Source organism: Arvicola amphibius, chromosome 1 (genome assembly GCF_903992535.2).
Source record: "Arvicola amphibius chromosome 1, mArvAmp1.2, whole genome shotgun sequence".
NCBI classification, from domain to species: domain Eukaryota; kingdom Metazoa; phylum Chordata; class Mammalia; order Rodentia; family Cricetidae; genus Arvicola; species Arvicola amphibius.
This window is the reverse complement of record NC_052047.1, coordinates 84448317-84460751: the sequence shown is the minus strand read 5'-3', so window position 1 is coordinate 84460751 and position 12435 is coordinate 84448317. Positions and strand designations below refer to the sequence as shown.

Here is a 12435-nt window from a genome sequence, read left to right as displayed (position 1 = left end):
CAACTATTATAAAAGAAAGCATTTATTTGGGGCTTGATCACAGTTTCTGAGGTTTAGTCCATTATCATGGTGGGGAGCAAGGTGTCATAGGCAGACATGGTGCTGGAGAAGCAGCGAAGAGTTCTATATCTGCGTCATAGGCAGCAGGAAGAGAGATACTGGGCCAGGCTTTGGGATTTTGAAACCTCAAAGCCCAGCCTCAGTGACACACTTCCTCCAACAAAGCCATACCTCCTAATCCTTTTCAAGTTTTGCTATTCCCTGATGATTAAGCATTCAAATATATGAGCCATTCTTATTCAAATCAGCACAGTGATATATATTATAATTTTTAAGCATACACGTTTATAATTTGTAATACACATATTATAAATACAATTTATATATACATACTTGTATAAATAATACTCCTATCAAAATGTAGATTGCTATCAACATAATTTTTTTGTTTCTTTTCCAGGCAGTTCCCAACCCTCAGAGACTATCATTATTTTGATTTTCTGTCAGAAAAAACTAACTTTACCTATTTTTGAATTTCATATAGAAGTGCTAAAATAGTATTTTTACTATTAGCACTGTATATTTTTAATAGTACTATATATAGTTTTTATATAATACTATTTTATGTGTGGTTTCCTATACTCAGCATCATGTTTTTGAGATGTATTTATGCTCTTTTTTTGTAGTTTATGGTTTTATTGCTAGATAGTATACCATTATGTGAATATACTGCAAGTTGATTAATTACTTTTTTTCACCCTTGTCAGTGTTAACAGCTAGAATCATTATTGCTCAAGTATTTTCTGTTTCTCTGGCTGTGGGAATGCAGCTGTGGGTGACAGGACAGGCACCTTTAACCTAAGAACTTGCCAGAAGTAAGAGTGATACTGTGAAATATAATAAATTATGTTGTTATAATTTAAAATGTTATAACAGAAAATACTCATTTTGATACTGAATATACTTTGTTATTTAATGATTTATTTGAAATTAAGTAGTTTTTATGAAGGAAAGATTCTCATATCAGATATTGTTTGAATCTAGGTAATGAAATACAGATTAATTTTCTCAGAAACCAGTATATTTTATAATAAATTACTTTTTATTCTATTTATTTCTTAGTTTTAATGTTCTTCAAGACCTCCTTTATACACAGTCAGCTCTGTATTTAGGAGTTTCATATATGTGGATTCAACCAACTATGAATTGAAAATATTTGGGGAAAATTGTGAGTGAGCTGGGTGTGGTGGGGCCATCTGTAATCTCAGTACCTGGGAGGTGGAGACTGGAGGGTCAGATGTTCAAGGTCAGTCTGGGCTTTGTGAAACCTGTCTCCAAAAACTGTGTCAGTCTCGAACATATGCAAAACTTCCCCTCATTATTCCCTAAGCAATATGGGATAGCAAGTAGTTAGTTACACTGCCCCACATTGCAGTGGGCATCCATAAATGTCTAGAGATGATTTGTAATGCAGGGAACAATTGCACAGGTCATATGCACACACTGCATCATTTGTGTAAAGAATTGAGCATCAGTGGACAAGGACAGCCCTGGAATCCCGTCTTTCAGGTGTTACTGTACTTTAGAATTCCTGTCTTTTTCTTGGAATATTAGAGGTATATAACAAATAGTTTATGAGAACTGACAGAGTTAAGCTTATAACATGTATATATATGTATATATATACATGTTATATGTATATATGTCCTGTACACTTATGGAAATGTTTTATAAATGACACATAATAGCTAAATAAGGAAGTTTAAAACAGACACTCAGATAAGATATTATACTGACAGTTAAATTAGGCAGTAAATAATTAGGCACATTTGCCTTTTTAATTTAAAGTTTAATTCCTAGTTAATTGCTCATTTTCTGTTGGTACATGTATATTTTATAGCTAACTATTTAAAGAGCTCATTGCAGATTCATTTTGATTAAAATAATTAGTGTGGGCAATTAACACAATATGAAGCTTTCCTCCTTTCTCAAGCAATGACATTTATATCACAGACTCTGTCAAGCTGTAATTGATTTGTGAAGGCATACATAAATAAGTTTTTTGTATATGTGACCGTAGCAGCTGGGCAGTTGTGATAAACCAGAATAAACATGGCATTTTATGTTTTGCTGTTGAAACTCCCGCTTTCTAACTAGAATTTGAACTTTGCAGAGAGGTGTGAGAATACCAAAGGGAAACCTGTCACCATCACCTTCTGTAGCCTTGCTTCGTGATGGAGTTTCTCACATGTGTACCCTTCCTGTTAGCAGGAGGATACAGGGGAGCTTTACCTGAGGGAGGTTTTGCCAGCACAGTCAAATTGCTTAATAGGTGACATATGAAACATGGTATACGCACTTTTAAAATTTGTAAAATATAAGTTTAATGAAGTATAAAATTGGAAATTTTAGTGAAACTTTTTGCTGCGTGTGTGTGCATGTTTATTGCTGTGTGGTTGCATGTATGTGCACCTATATAAGGAAGCCACCTTATATATTGAGACAGGGTCTCTCGAATCCAGAGCTTGCTGACTGGGCTAGCCTAGCTAGCTGGCCTGCTTCAGGGATCTCCTCTCAAGTTCTGGGATTCCAGGCAGGTGCCACATCCATTGAGCGTTTCCATGGGTCCTGGCTTGCTGAGCTCTCAGGTCCACACCCTTGCATGGATGCACCCTACCTACTTAGCCTTCCACTAGCCCTCACTGGAACACTGTGGCTATGTATAGAAAGTACCAATCTTTTAGGTAAGTGTGGCGTGAAATACTTGGAAAGCAGTCAGTGTATTTTATAGAGTTAGTACCTGTTCAAGTTTTATTTCTGTTACTATGCTAAAATATCCTGGCAAAATGCATCTTAAGGAGGAAAAGTTTGTTTTAGCTTGCAATTCAAAGTTACAGTTCATCAAAGGGGGAAATCACGGCAGAAATACACACAGCCAGTCATAACACATGCAGAGGCTAGAACAGAGAGAAATGGCTGAACCTACTCTGCTTTACTTGCTTGCATGTTGCTTACCAAGCTTTCTTCTCTGTTGCACAGTTCAGGGCCAAGCCTAGGGAATGTGCTGCCCACAGTGTGCTGGGTCAGTGAATAGCTGAGAGAAATCCCCTAAAGACATGCTTTCAGGCCAGCCTAATCAAGATACTTCCTTAATTGAGACTATTCCCATTCTAAGCTGTGGCCAGTTCATATTCAGTACTACCATCAGAGTATCCTCAATTAAGTAGTGTTACATTTTCCCCAGGCCTGCCTTTGACAGATATCAAAAGGTATTAATATAGATGACCCAAAAAGTAAGAAAGAAAAACTGTATGCAGAGATCTGAGTAATGTGTCCTAATCGCTTAGCTGTCTTAGGATGCTGGCAAATGCTCATAATTGTAGTTTTCAGTTGTAGGGTAAAGCCTTGCTAACTGTGCTGAGGCGGTGACTACTTCTACATGTGTCTCTATGCAGTCACTTTCTAGGGAAATTCTTTTCTATTATCCTGCTAATCCTGCGTGAAAACTGACCAGGGTTCTTAGAGATTTACCAATGATGTGTTGTTTCTCTCTGTCTCGGTCTCTCTCTCTCTCTGGTTTTTCAAGACAGGGTTTCTCTGTGTAACAGTCCTAGCTGACCTCTGACTGGCCTTGAACTCACACAGAGATCCACCTACCTGTGCCTTCCAAGTGCTGGGATAAAAGGCGTGAGCCAGCACTGCCCAGCCTATCTGTATCTCATAACTTACAGTTTTGATGGTTCTGCATAATTTTATCTATCTGTCTGTCTAATCACCAAAATCATCATTAGGTACCTGTATTATATTAGACTTTAAATTCTTTGCCCAGTGAGCCTCCGCCTGCACCCCCCACTCCGGGTTACAGCTGCCACAAGCACACCTGCCAGTTTTAAATGGGTTCTGGAGTATAAATGCAGGTCCTGTGCTGTGAGACTCCGCCCCTCCTCGTCCGTCTTTGTATCTCTAGTCAAGTACTGCTATTATGAGGAAGTGGCCTTTGCTGCTGGAAGACAACAAAACCCCAGCTGTCTCCCTGTGTCCGAGGCCCGTCCTCTGAGCTTTTCTCCTTTGGTTTCTGCATCATCACGGTTTCCCTCTTAACTGGTTATTTCCCATTAGCATAAGTGCGTTCTTTGTCTTTACAGATTCTCTTCGGATGTTATTTTCGCAGCTGTGGGTAACTTGTTTCTTACCCTCAAAGTAATTGTGTTCTCATGTGAAGTACCTTCCGTTTCTCTCTTCCCTTTCTCTCTGAGCTCATTCCGGTCTGACTTTCCCTCTGGACTACAGCGTTGAAGCTGCTTGTTTTGATGTTAGCAGCTCTGCTTTGTTGAATCCGGTGGTCTTTTCCCAGCTTTACCACCTGTCCCCTCACCAGCTGTGGGTCCTTCTCTTCACAGCGTGGCTCGGGCACCTCATGCCCCTGGGTTTTCTTCACTCTCCTGACACACCTTTGCCGCTCTTGTTTCATTTCCTTGTCTTGTTCATGTTGTACCCAAGGTCTCAGTGCAGACTACCCTCCCAAACCCCCAGGTTTGCATGCCAGATGCATGCCAGGAAAGCGGTCCATCACTACATCCCATATATCTGTTCTCACTCTCGTAGGATCATATTGATTCTAAAGATGAAGTAATATCTGTATGCTAATAATTCCCAAATTGTAACAATACTTGACTGAGCTTCCTGTTTGAAGACCTGAACTTGGGTATCTAACAGGCGACTGAGATTTGATGTGTATAACACTGAGCTGAGCTTGGCCTTGCCCTATATACATTAGCAGCAGTTTCTTTCTTCTAGTTCCTCAAGAGCGAAACAGCGTTACCTCACTCAGCTCTAGCTACTTTCCTTCTCTCCTATATAAAACAGCAGATCTTGGTTACTATCTGTAAAATACCAGTACCAGAGTATTTACCAGAGTGTACCAGAATGTGGCTACTCTGCCACATTTTTACCACCCCTGGTCAAGTCCCCCTCAGCTCTCCTCTTTATTGCAGCGGCCTCCTACTTGTTCTTTCCTGTATTACGAAGCCTGTCGTGGACTCATTGGCTAGAAGAGTCAGCTTAAACACAGCTTAGTTCAGCATCCCTCTGTTTTAAACCTTCTGATGAGAATCTTTTGAGAGGCCTACTAGGGCCTTCCCAGGCTGGGCCTCCACTGGCGCCGGCAGCACTCCCTGGCCACTCCGCTCCGGACATGTTACCTTGTTATAAACTTGATGTGCTTCATTGCCAGGCGTCGTCCCACCCTCAGAAGGCTTTTTCCTGTACTTGTAGATCCCATTTCTTCATCCTTCCCTCATGTCACTGCTTCCACGAAGCCGCCTCTGACTGCCCTGGGGAAAGCTATGTTCTTCTGACCCCTGTATCCTTGTTCTCTGTTTTATTTCTTCCCTGACATTTGTGCTCCACGTAACATACTGCTTAGGTAATCTGAATAATTTGTGCGTCTGTTACTACGTACACCATAACCCCCCTCCACCAAAGCAGGAAATCTTCCCCAGCTCTGTGGCCCAGTGACCCAGAGTGGGGAATGAGTAGTTTCCACCTTTAGGAAGGTTTCTTCCACACGTGCAATGAGTTTGACATACTTGGATCTTAGTTTGTGGACTGACACATAGCTCTTGTTATCTTCTTCCGACACATCCAGAGTTTTACAGCATGCAAAGATGAAAACGTACTAGCCCTGTCCTGGCATGACATCTGTCTTTAGCTCGGCTTTGGTTAATGACACACAAGGGAGATCTGGGGATGAACTTTAAAGTCGGGGTGGTGAAGTTTCCAAGGGAATTTGGGTAATCAAGGTCTATAAGTAAGACACCTTCCAAATCACAAGAATTAGAAACAGACTGGAAAAGCTACTGTTTGCTCTCACGTGCCCTAAATAAGAAGCATTGCAGTTTAGGGGAAACGAACTTAAATACCCCCACTTTCTCCTTTTTTTTTTTTTTTTTTTTTTTTTTTGGAGCCCTTGGCCTCCTGAGTTGCTGGGACCACTCATGCAATGGCTGCACCCTGCTAGATTTTCCTGAAATTTTTTTCAAATTTTTTGCATATGGTTGTTCTGTCTGCATGTATATCATGTACCACTTGAGTCCTAGTGCCCGTGTAGGTCAGAAGAGGATGTTGGATCCCTTGGAACTGGAGTTACAGATGGTTGTGAGCCACCATGTGGGTTTTAGGACTTAAACCCAGGTCCTCTGGAAGAACATCCTGCACTCTTAATCACTCAGACGTTTCTTCAGATTTGAGATTTTCCTTTTAAGGAATAAATTTGCCTCAAGCTTCTCAATCACAAAAATAATCTTAAATATTGCTCCTTGTTAAAGTTTTCCATAATCAGAAACAGCAGCCTTTAGGAACATGAGATGTCTTATTTTTCTGTCATTTCTTGTAGCATACCTGCATGTTTGTGTAGTGGGGTATATGAGGGTTTGCTTATAGATCTATTTGTTTGAGCTATTCTGACCCAAGCTTAATGCTTAAAATGTGTTGTTTTGTTTTCCTCTTTGCTATTATTTTGATGAGTGATTTTTGTCTGAGGGAGACTATAGACCTTAGTGGAGAGCTAAATAAGGTTAATATACTTTTGTAGATTGTTAACCTCATAATTGAAGCTTTCATTTTTATTCTGGTAGGCTCACAGCTGGCAACCTGGAATAAAAAATCCATACCGTGGTGTGGTTGTTTGGCCTGTTCCTGAAAACATTGAGATCACTGTGACTCTTTTTAAGGTAAGTTCTTTTTGTGTAATCTAAGTTTATAGTTGCATCTGTATGTGCTTCCGTATACGATTATCACACGGTTATTGAATGCATCTGCTTACCCGATGGTGTCATTTCCAAGGGGAGGTTTATACACTGTAAAGGCACCACAGACTTCTCGTACACTCCCCACAGGACTCATTCAAGTGCTTTTCCTGTGCAGAGCTGAAGTTGGTGAAGTCTGTTCCACTCCTCATTTTGTTGGCTTTGTTTGATAACAGTTTACTTTAAAATCAGTATTCAGTAAATATTGGTGTTAATGCAACATGATATGTAGTTGTTGTTTTAACTCTTTGGGTGCCTGCCACCAGCTCCCAAATAAATACACGGAGACTTATTCTTGTTTATGAACGCCCAGCCTTAGCTTGGCTTGTTTCTAGCCAGCTTTTCTTAAATTATCCCGACTGTCTTTTGCCTCTGGACTTTTTAACTTTATTCTATATCTCTCTCCTCCCAGCTGTGTGGCTGGGTTGCTGGCACCTGATGTCTTTCTCTCCTTCTTTTCTCCCTCCTTCTCTTCTCTTTTTGTCCCTTCTGTTTATTTTCTCTGCCTGGCAGCTCCTCCTATCCTCTTTCTGCCTAGCTCTTTATTAGACCAATCAGGTATTTTGGGTAGGCAGAGCAACACAGCTTTACAGAGTTAAGCAAATGAAACATAAAAGAATGCAATGCATCTTTGCACCATTAAATAAATATTCCACCGCATAAACCAGTGTAACATATCTTAAACTAATATTCCACAACATGATGTATTTAAAATTAATAGCTGGTCAATTGCTTCTTGACTTTTTGGTGAAAACCAAGTATAACAGTAAATATACATATCCATACACATACACTAAGGAAATATGTAATATATAATTATGCAAAAATATATATATGTATGTATATAGGTCCATATATACTGAGACAGGATCTTAACTAGGTAGCTCTGTCTGGCCTGGAGCCTATTCTTACTAGTCTCAAATCCACAGAAATCTGCTGAACTCTGCCTCTCCTGAGAGTAAAGACATGGGCCACCAAGCTTACTAGTTAAATATTTTATTAACATTGATATTTATGAAAATTATAACTTGAAAGCAATATACTATTTTAAAGTACAGATAAAAATACTGGCATTCATATACTATTTGCCTATCTTTTGTGTGTTTTTTCTTGATATTTGCCTTATTTCTTTAAATATCATAAAAGACTCAACACATATGATAATTAAGCACCAGTTTACTAACCAACTTTTCTGCTCTCAAGAAATAGTGGGAGCAAAGTATGGCCTATTATTGGCCTATTATTATATTGTTGTTGGTGACACCATCATCACCATCATCTCTGTACTTTGCTTAGGGGAAAAATAAGAGAGGAAGCGGTAGCTGCTTTTCTGTTCATCTTTTCCCCTAGGCCAGTCTTGTTGCCTTTCTGCTGGCTGTCCTCAGAGGCTGCTACGAAACCCTTCTTTTCCATAACTCCCCTGCTGGAATGATACCCTACGCATGGTGGTTGAGAGCAGTACTTCTTGAGCCTCTGCCCACATCAGTCTGTTCTCAGCGCAGTTCCAAGGTCCCCTCAATATTTCCATTTTACTGATAAGGGAGCTAAGACCAGTGGGGAGGTTAACGTCCCCAATACCTTGAGTCAACCCAGTTCTTTCCTCTAGGCCAGAGCAGTTCTCACCTGTGGGTCATGACCCCCTTGGGGGGTCACATACCAGATATTATGCATATCAGATAGTTATGATTTATATTAGTAGCACAGTTACAGTTATGAAGTAGCAATAACATAATTTTATGGTTGGGGTCACCACCCCATGAAGAACTGTATTAAAGGGTCACAGCATTAGGAAGGTTGAGAACCATTGGTCTATACTGAATTGCCTACTCTGTAGTAATAGGTTATGAATATTTACTACAGGTGCAACATATCTGATATGCTTGAGAAAGACTGTTAAGCAATCTAATCAAGTGAATTTCTTGTTTAGTCTGCTCATATTGGTTAACACAATGAGTAGACAAAGTTATACAGTGTTTCACATTTATTTTTAATGGTAGAGAACAGGGGATTGGAATGGAGTTGAAACATAGTTCATAGCCATTTTCAGAAAGAGTCTGAGTTGAAAGCAGCTGTTAAAATTGTTGCTGGGAAGATCAGAAGTTAAGAGTGGTTTTCCATCCTGTGTGGGATTTGCTTCTGTCTCAGCATCCATGCCTTTGAGCATTAATATGTAGGGATCTTGCCCCAAAGCCCTCCTTCCTAGTCTGCAGCATTTTCTACTCGATTATATTGTTAGGGCAATCTTGTTACCTTTTCCAGTATTTAAATGAGTATTTTCAGTGGGTCATTTATCTTCCACATCACTCAGAATTCTGATAGAAAAAATTTAAAAAAAATGAAACAACTTCATTCTTTCATGGTAAGTTTTGGATCTTGTTTTTGAACAGCTCTTAAATATTCAAGCAAAAAATTTCCTCATACTTTCCCCTCCTTTCAAGTTTCACAGTTGATGTAATTTTGAAATTGTAAATGTTCCAAGACATTCACGGAAGTAAATTCACAGAGAAATACTTTTTGAATTATTTGTTTTGTAAAAATTTTTTTTGTGGGTATAGGTGTCTACATTGCACCTCTTGTGTACCCCATGTGTGTGCTGCCTATGGATGGCTTGAATCCCTGGCTGGAGTTCCATGGTCTGAGGTACCACGTGGTGCCAAGGATGTTACCTAGGTCCTCTGGAATAGCAGCAGCCAGTGCTCCTAATTGTGGAGAAACCTCTCCAGAACCCCTAAATTAAAAAAAAAAATCTTATGGATGTGGTGTTTGCCTGCATGTACGTCTGCACCGTGTGTGTGGCTGGTACTGAGGAGGACAGAAGAGGGTGTTGAATCCTCTGGACCTTAAGCTACAGATGATTCTGAGCTGCCTCATGGCTGTTGGGATTCGAACCTGGGTTCCTTGGAAGAGCAACTAGTGCTTTTAACTGCTGAGCCATCTCCCTGAGAAATACTCGAGAAATACTTTTTAAGAAAGTTATCAGCGTGTTTCACCTCTGTAATTTAACCAGAAGTTGATTCCTTTAGATTAATGCCTGTGTTTGAAATTTCAACTAAATTGAAAATAGATATGGCTAGTAAAAAATTTAAAAATGTATTAGAGTTTCAGAAGAGAAGAGGTAAGAAAGTTGACAACAGTTAGAGGAAAATAAAGAAGGCTTGATTAATTACAGATGTTTTGTCTGGTCCATAATAAAATAATTCTGTAGACATCCACTTTAGAGTGCCTGAGAAGTGAATATTGTTGTTGCTGCTTTCACATCACTTACTGAGGTTTCCTATCAGATTATTTCTTTGCCTTAATGAAATAATTCTTTAAAAATTGTTGTAGATATACTACTTCATCTGTGTCTCAAAAAGTTTTTATTTAGTGAAGTATATCACTATATGAAGGCACTATTAAATCGATGTATCATTTATTCATGAATTAATTTGTCCAATATTCTCGAGAGGCTGCTGTGTGCCATGCATGTTTCTTGAGGCTGGAGGCTCAGTGGTTAAACTGAGTGAACAAGTGGATAAAGTCAGGTGATCCGGAACTCCAGTGTAGCGTTCACATTTGTGCCATTGCTGTCTGCTGCTCAGTGATGTGGTAATAAAAAGACTACCTGTCTCATAACTCCACATTAACCAGGCACAGTGAGTGTTCAATGCTTCTGTGTCGCTGATACCAATTGTGCTGAATTTCTAAAAAAACAATTAAGAAGCAAACCAACAGGCAGGAGGATGGTAGGATGGCTCTCCTCGGCGTTGTCATGTTGTTACTTAGTCTCCGAGTAGAACTGTTTGTGTCCTAATTCAGTTATAGGCACTGGAGCTGGGCGTACAGACGTGTGCCACTAGGCCTGGTTAAAGTCTGGGATTATCACTGTAGTGATATTTCATTTATATTTTAATAAATAAAGCTTGCCTGGAGATCAGAATGCAAAACAGCCATACTAGTCAGACATACAGGCCCGGCAGTGGTGGGACACACCTTTAATCCCAGCAGCCACACTAGTTAGCCATAGAGGCTGGGCAGTGGTGGTGCACGCCTTTAATTCCAGCACTAGAGAGGACTATAAGGCAGGATGAGACAGGAACTCGCTCTGGTTCAGTCTGAAGATTTCATAGAGGTAAGAGCTCTCTGGTGGCTAGGTTGCTTTGCTTTTCTGATCTTCAGGTTGAACCCCATTATCTGTCTCTGGGTTTTTATTATTTGTGCTACATATCACATGTGTTGTAAGGGACTAAAGGAAATTTGAGTCATGCTAACATGGTTAGAGTTTGGCCTGAAGATTAATCTGTGGGTGAAAGGTAAATGAACTGAAATACTGTTGTAGCCCCTTTACCTTGAGATAGCCAGGATGGCAACTCAACTGTGACCATAGCAACAGAAGATTATGATAATAAAGTGGGGCCAGTTATAAACAAGATTCTTCTCAGTGAGGAGCAAGTGGCTGAGACCCTGTACAGAGATACCAGAGTCCATCTCCATGTGGATGTGCCTAATCTTTAGTGTCTTAAGACAGCCCGCTCTACTGAAATACCATTGTACTGTGTATATCTCCACATGGAATGTGAATATCTACCCCTTACACTAGACTTGAACTTGAATATATTGAATATAAACATATTATGAACCTACTACTTCCTCTTTTTAAAGTTATTGAATTATTTTTTATTGTAAAATTTTGATTACTTTGAAATGGATTTGAAGGAATGCCAGTTCCTGTATCAAGAATTTACAGCTTAAAAGTTACAATATTGCTATTTTTCTTGCCCTGTGTCTTAGTTACCTTTCCTTTTGCTGTGAGAAAATACTTGAACGGAAGCAACTTGAAGGAGACGTTGTATGTTGTGGCGGGGAGGACCTGGGGCAGGAGCCTTGCTCACTTGCATCCCTGGCAGCCAGGAAGCAGAGGATTCACATTCCACTTTGTTCTCTGTGCGCTCTGTTGCCTTTACTTCTCATAGGTGTGGAAAGCGCACACAGTTCTGCTGCATCTGGGTATTTTCTCTCTCGTGACACTTTCCTTGTTGGTTTCTGCAAGATGAAATGTGTTGTTTTCTCATTTCCAGTGAGGTCTTTGATTTCATTTATCCTATTCACTTATTCCTAGGAGAGTATGGACTATGTCTTTAAATACAGGAACAAGTATGCATGAGTCCATAGATGACTTCTGCAATTGCTAGGGTAGTTTTTAGTATTTGTCAGCTAAATGCCTGCAAAAGTGTGCCTCACGTACAAAACAGCACTGCCTGGGGTGGCAGGATCCCTCACCCCTAGATTCCTCAGGTCCTAAGGGGAGAAGTGGGAAGAGGATTGTCAGCAGCTCATGTTGACTGGCTGTTGTGTCTGATTATGAAACCCCTTGGAATACTTAGAAATTCCAGGGGTTCGCATAACCTCTGTGTCAGAACCCAGCCTCTCAAGTGGCGCTCTTTCAATACTGAGATTCAAATACTGAGAGCAGTAGGAGAACTTTGTGTGAGCATTTAGCCCCTGGAATACTTGTTGACTCAGAGTTGTCTGTCTGTGGTCATGTGTCTGTCTTGTCATAGATGCAGCGCTGGGAGAGATGTGTCCACAAAAGGAAAAGAATTTCTTAATATAAAATATGATTGTTTTAGGGAAATTACTCAGATTTCTT

The 12435-nt window shown here is 40.0% G+C and overlaps 1 protein-coding gene across 7 annotated transcripts in view; it reads left to right on the top strand.

Annotated features, from left to right (window-relative positions):
• The window catches only part of Ehbp1 (EH domain binding protein 1), a 250966-nt gene that overhangs the window by 36784 nt on the left and 201747 nt on the right, over window positions 1-12435 (top strand). For all 7 annotated transcript variants that reach the window (XM_038320910.2, XM_038320899.2, XM_042054614.1 and 4 more), the window contains exon 4: window positions 6636-6731. In XM_038320910.2, coding sequence (XP_038176838.1) covers window positions 6636-6731 — 96 coding nt within the window. The remainder of the gene's footprint in view (window positions 1-6635; window positions 6732-12435) is intronic.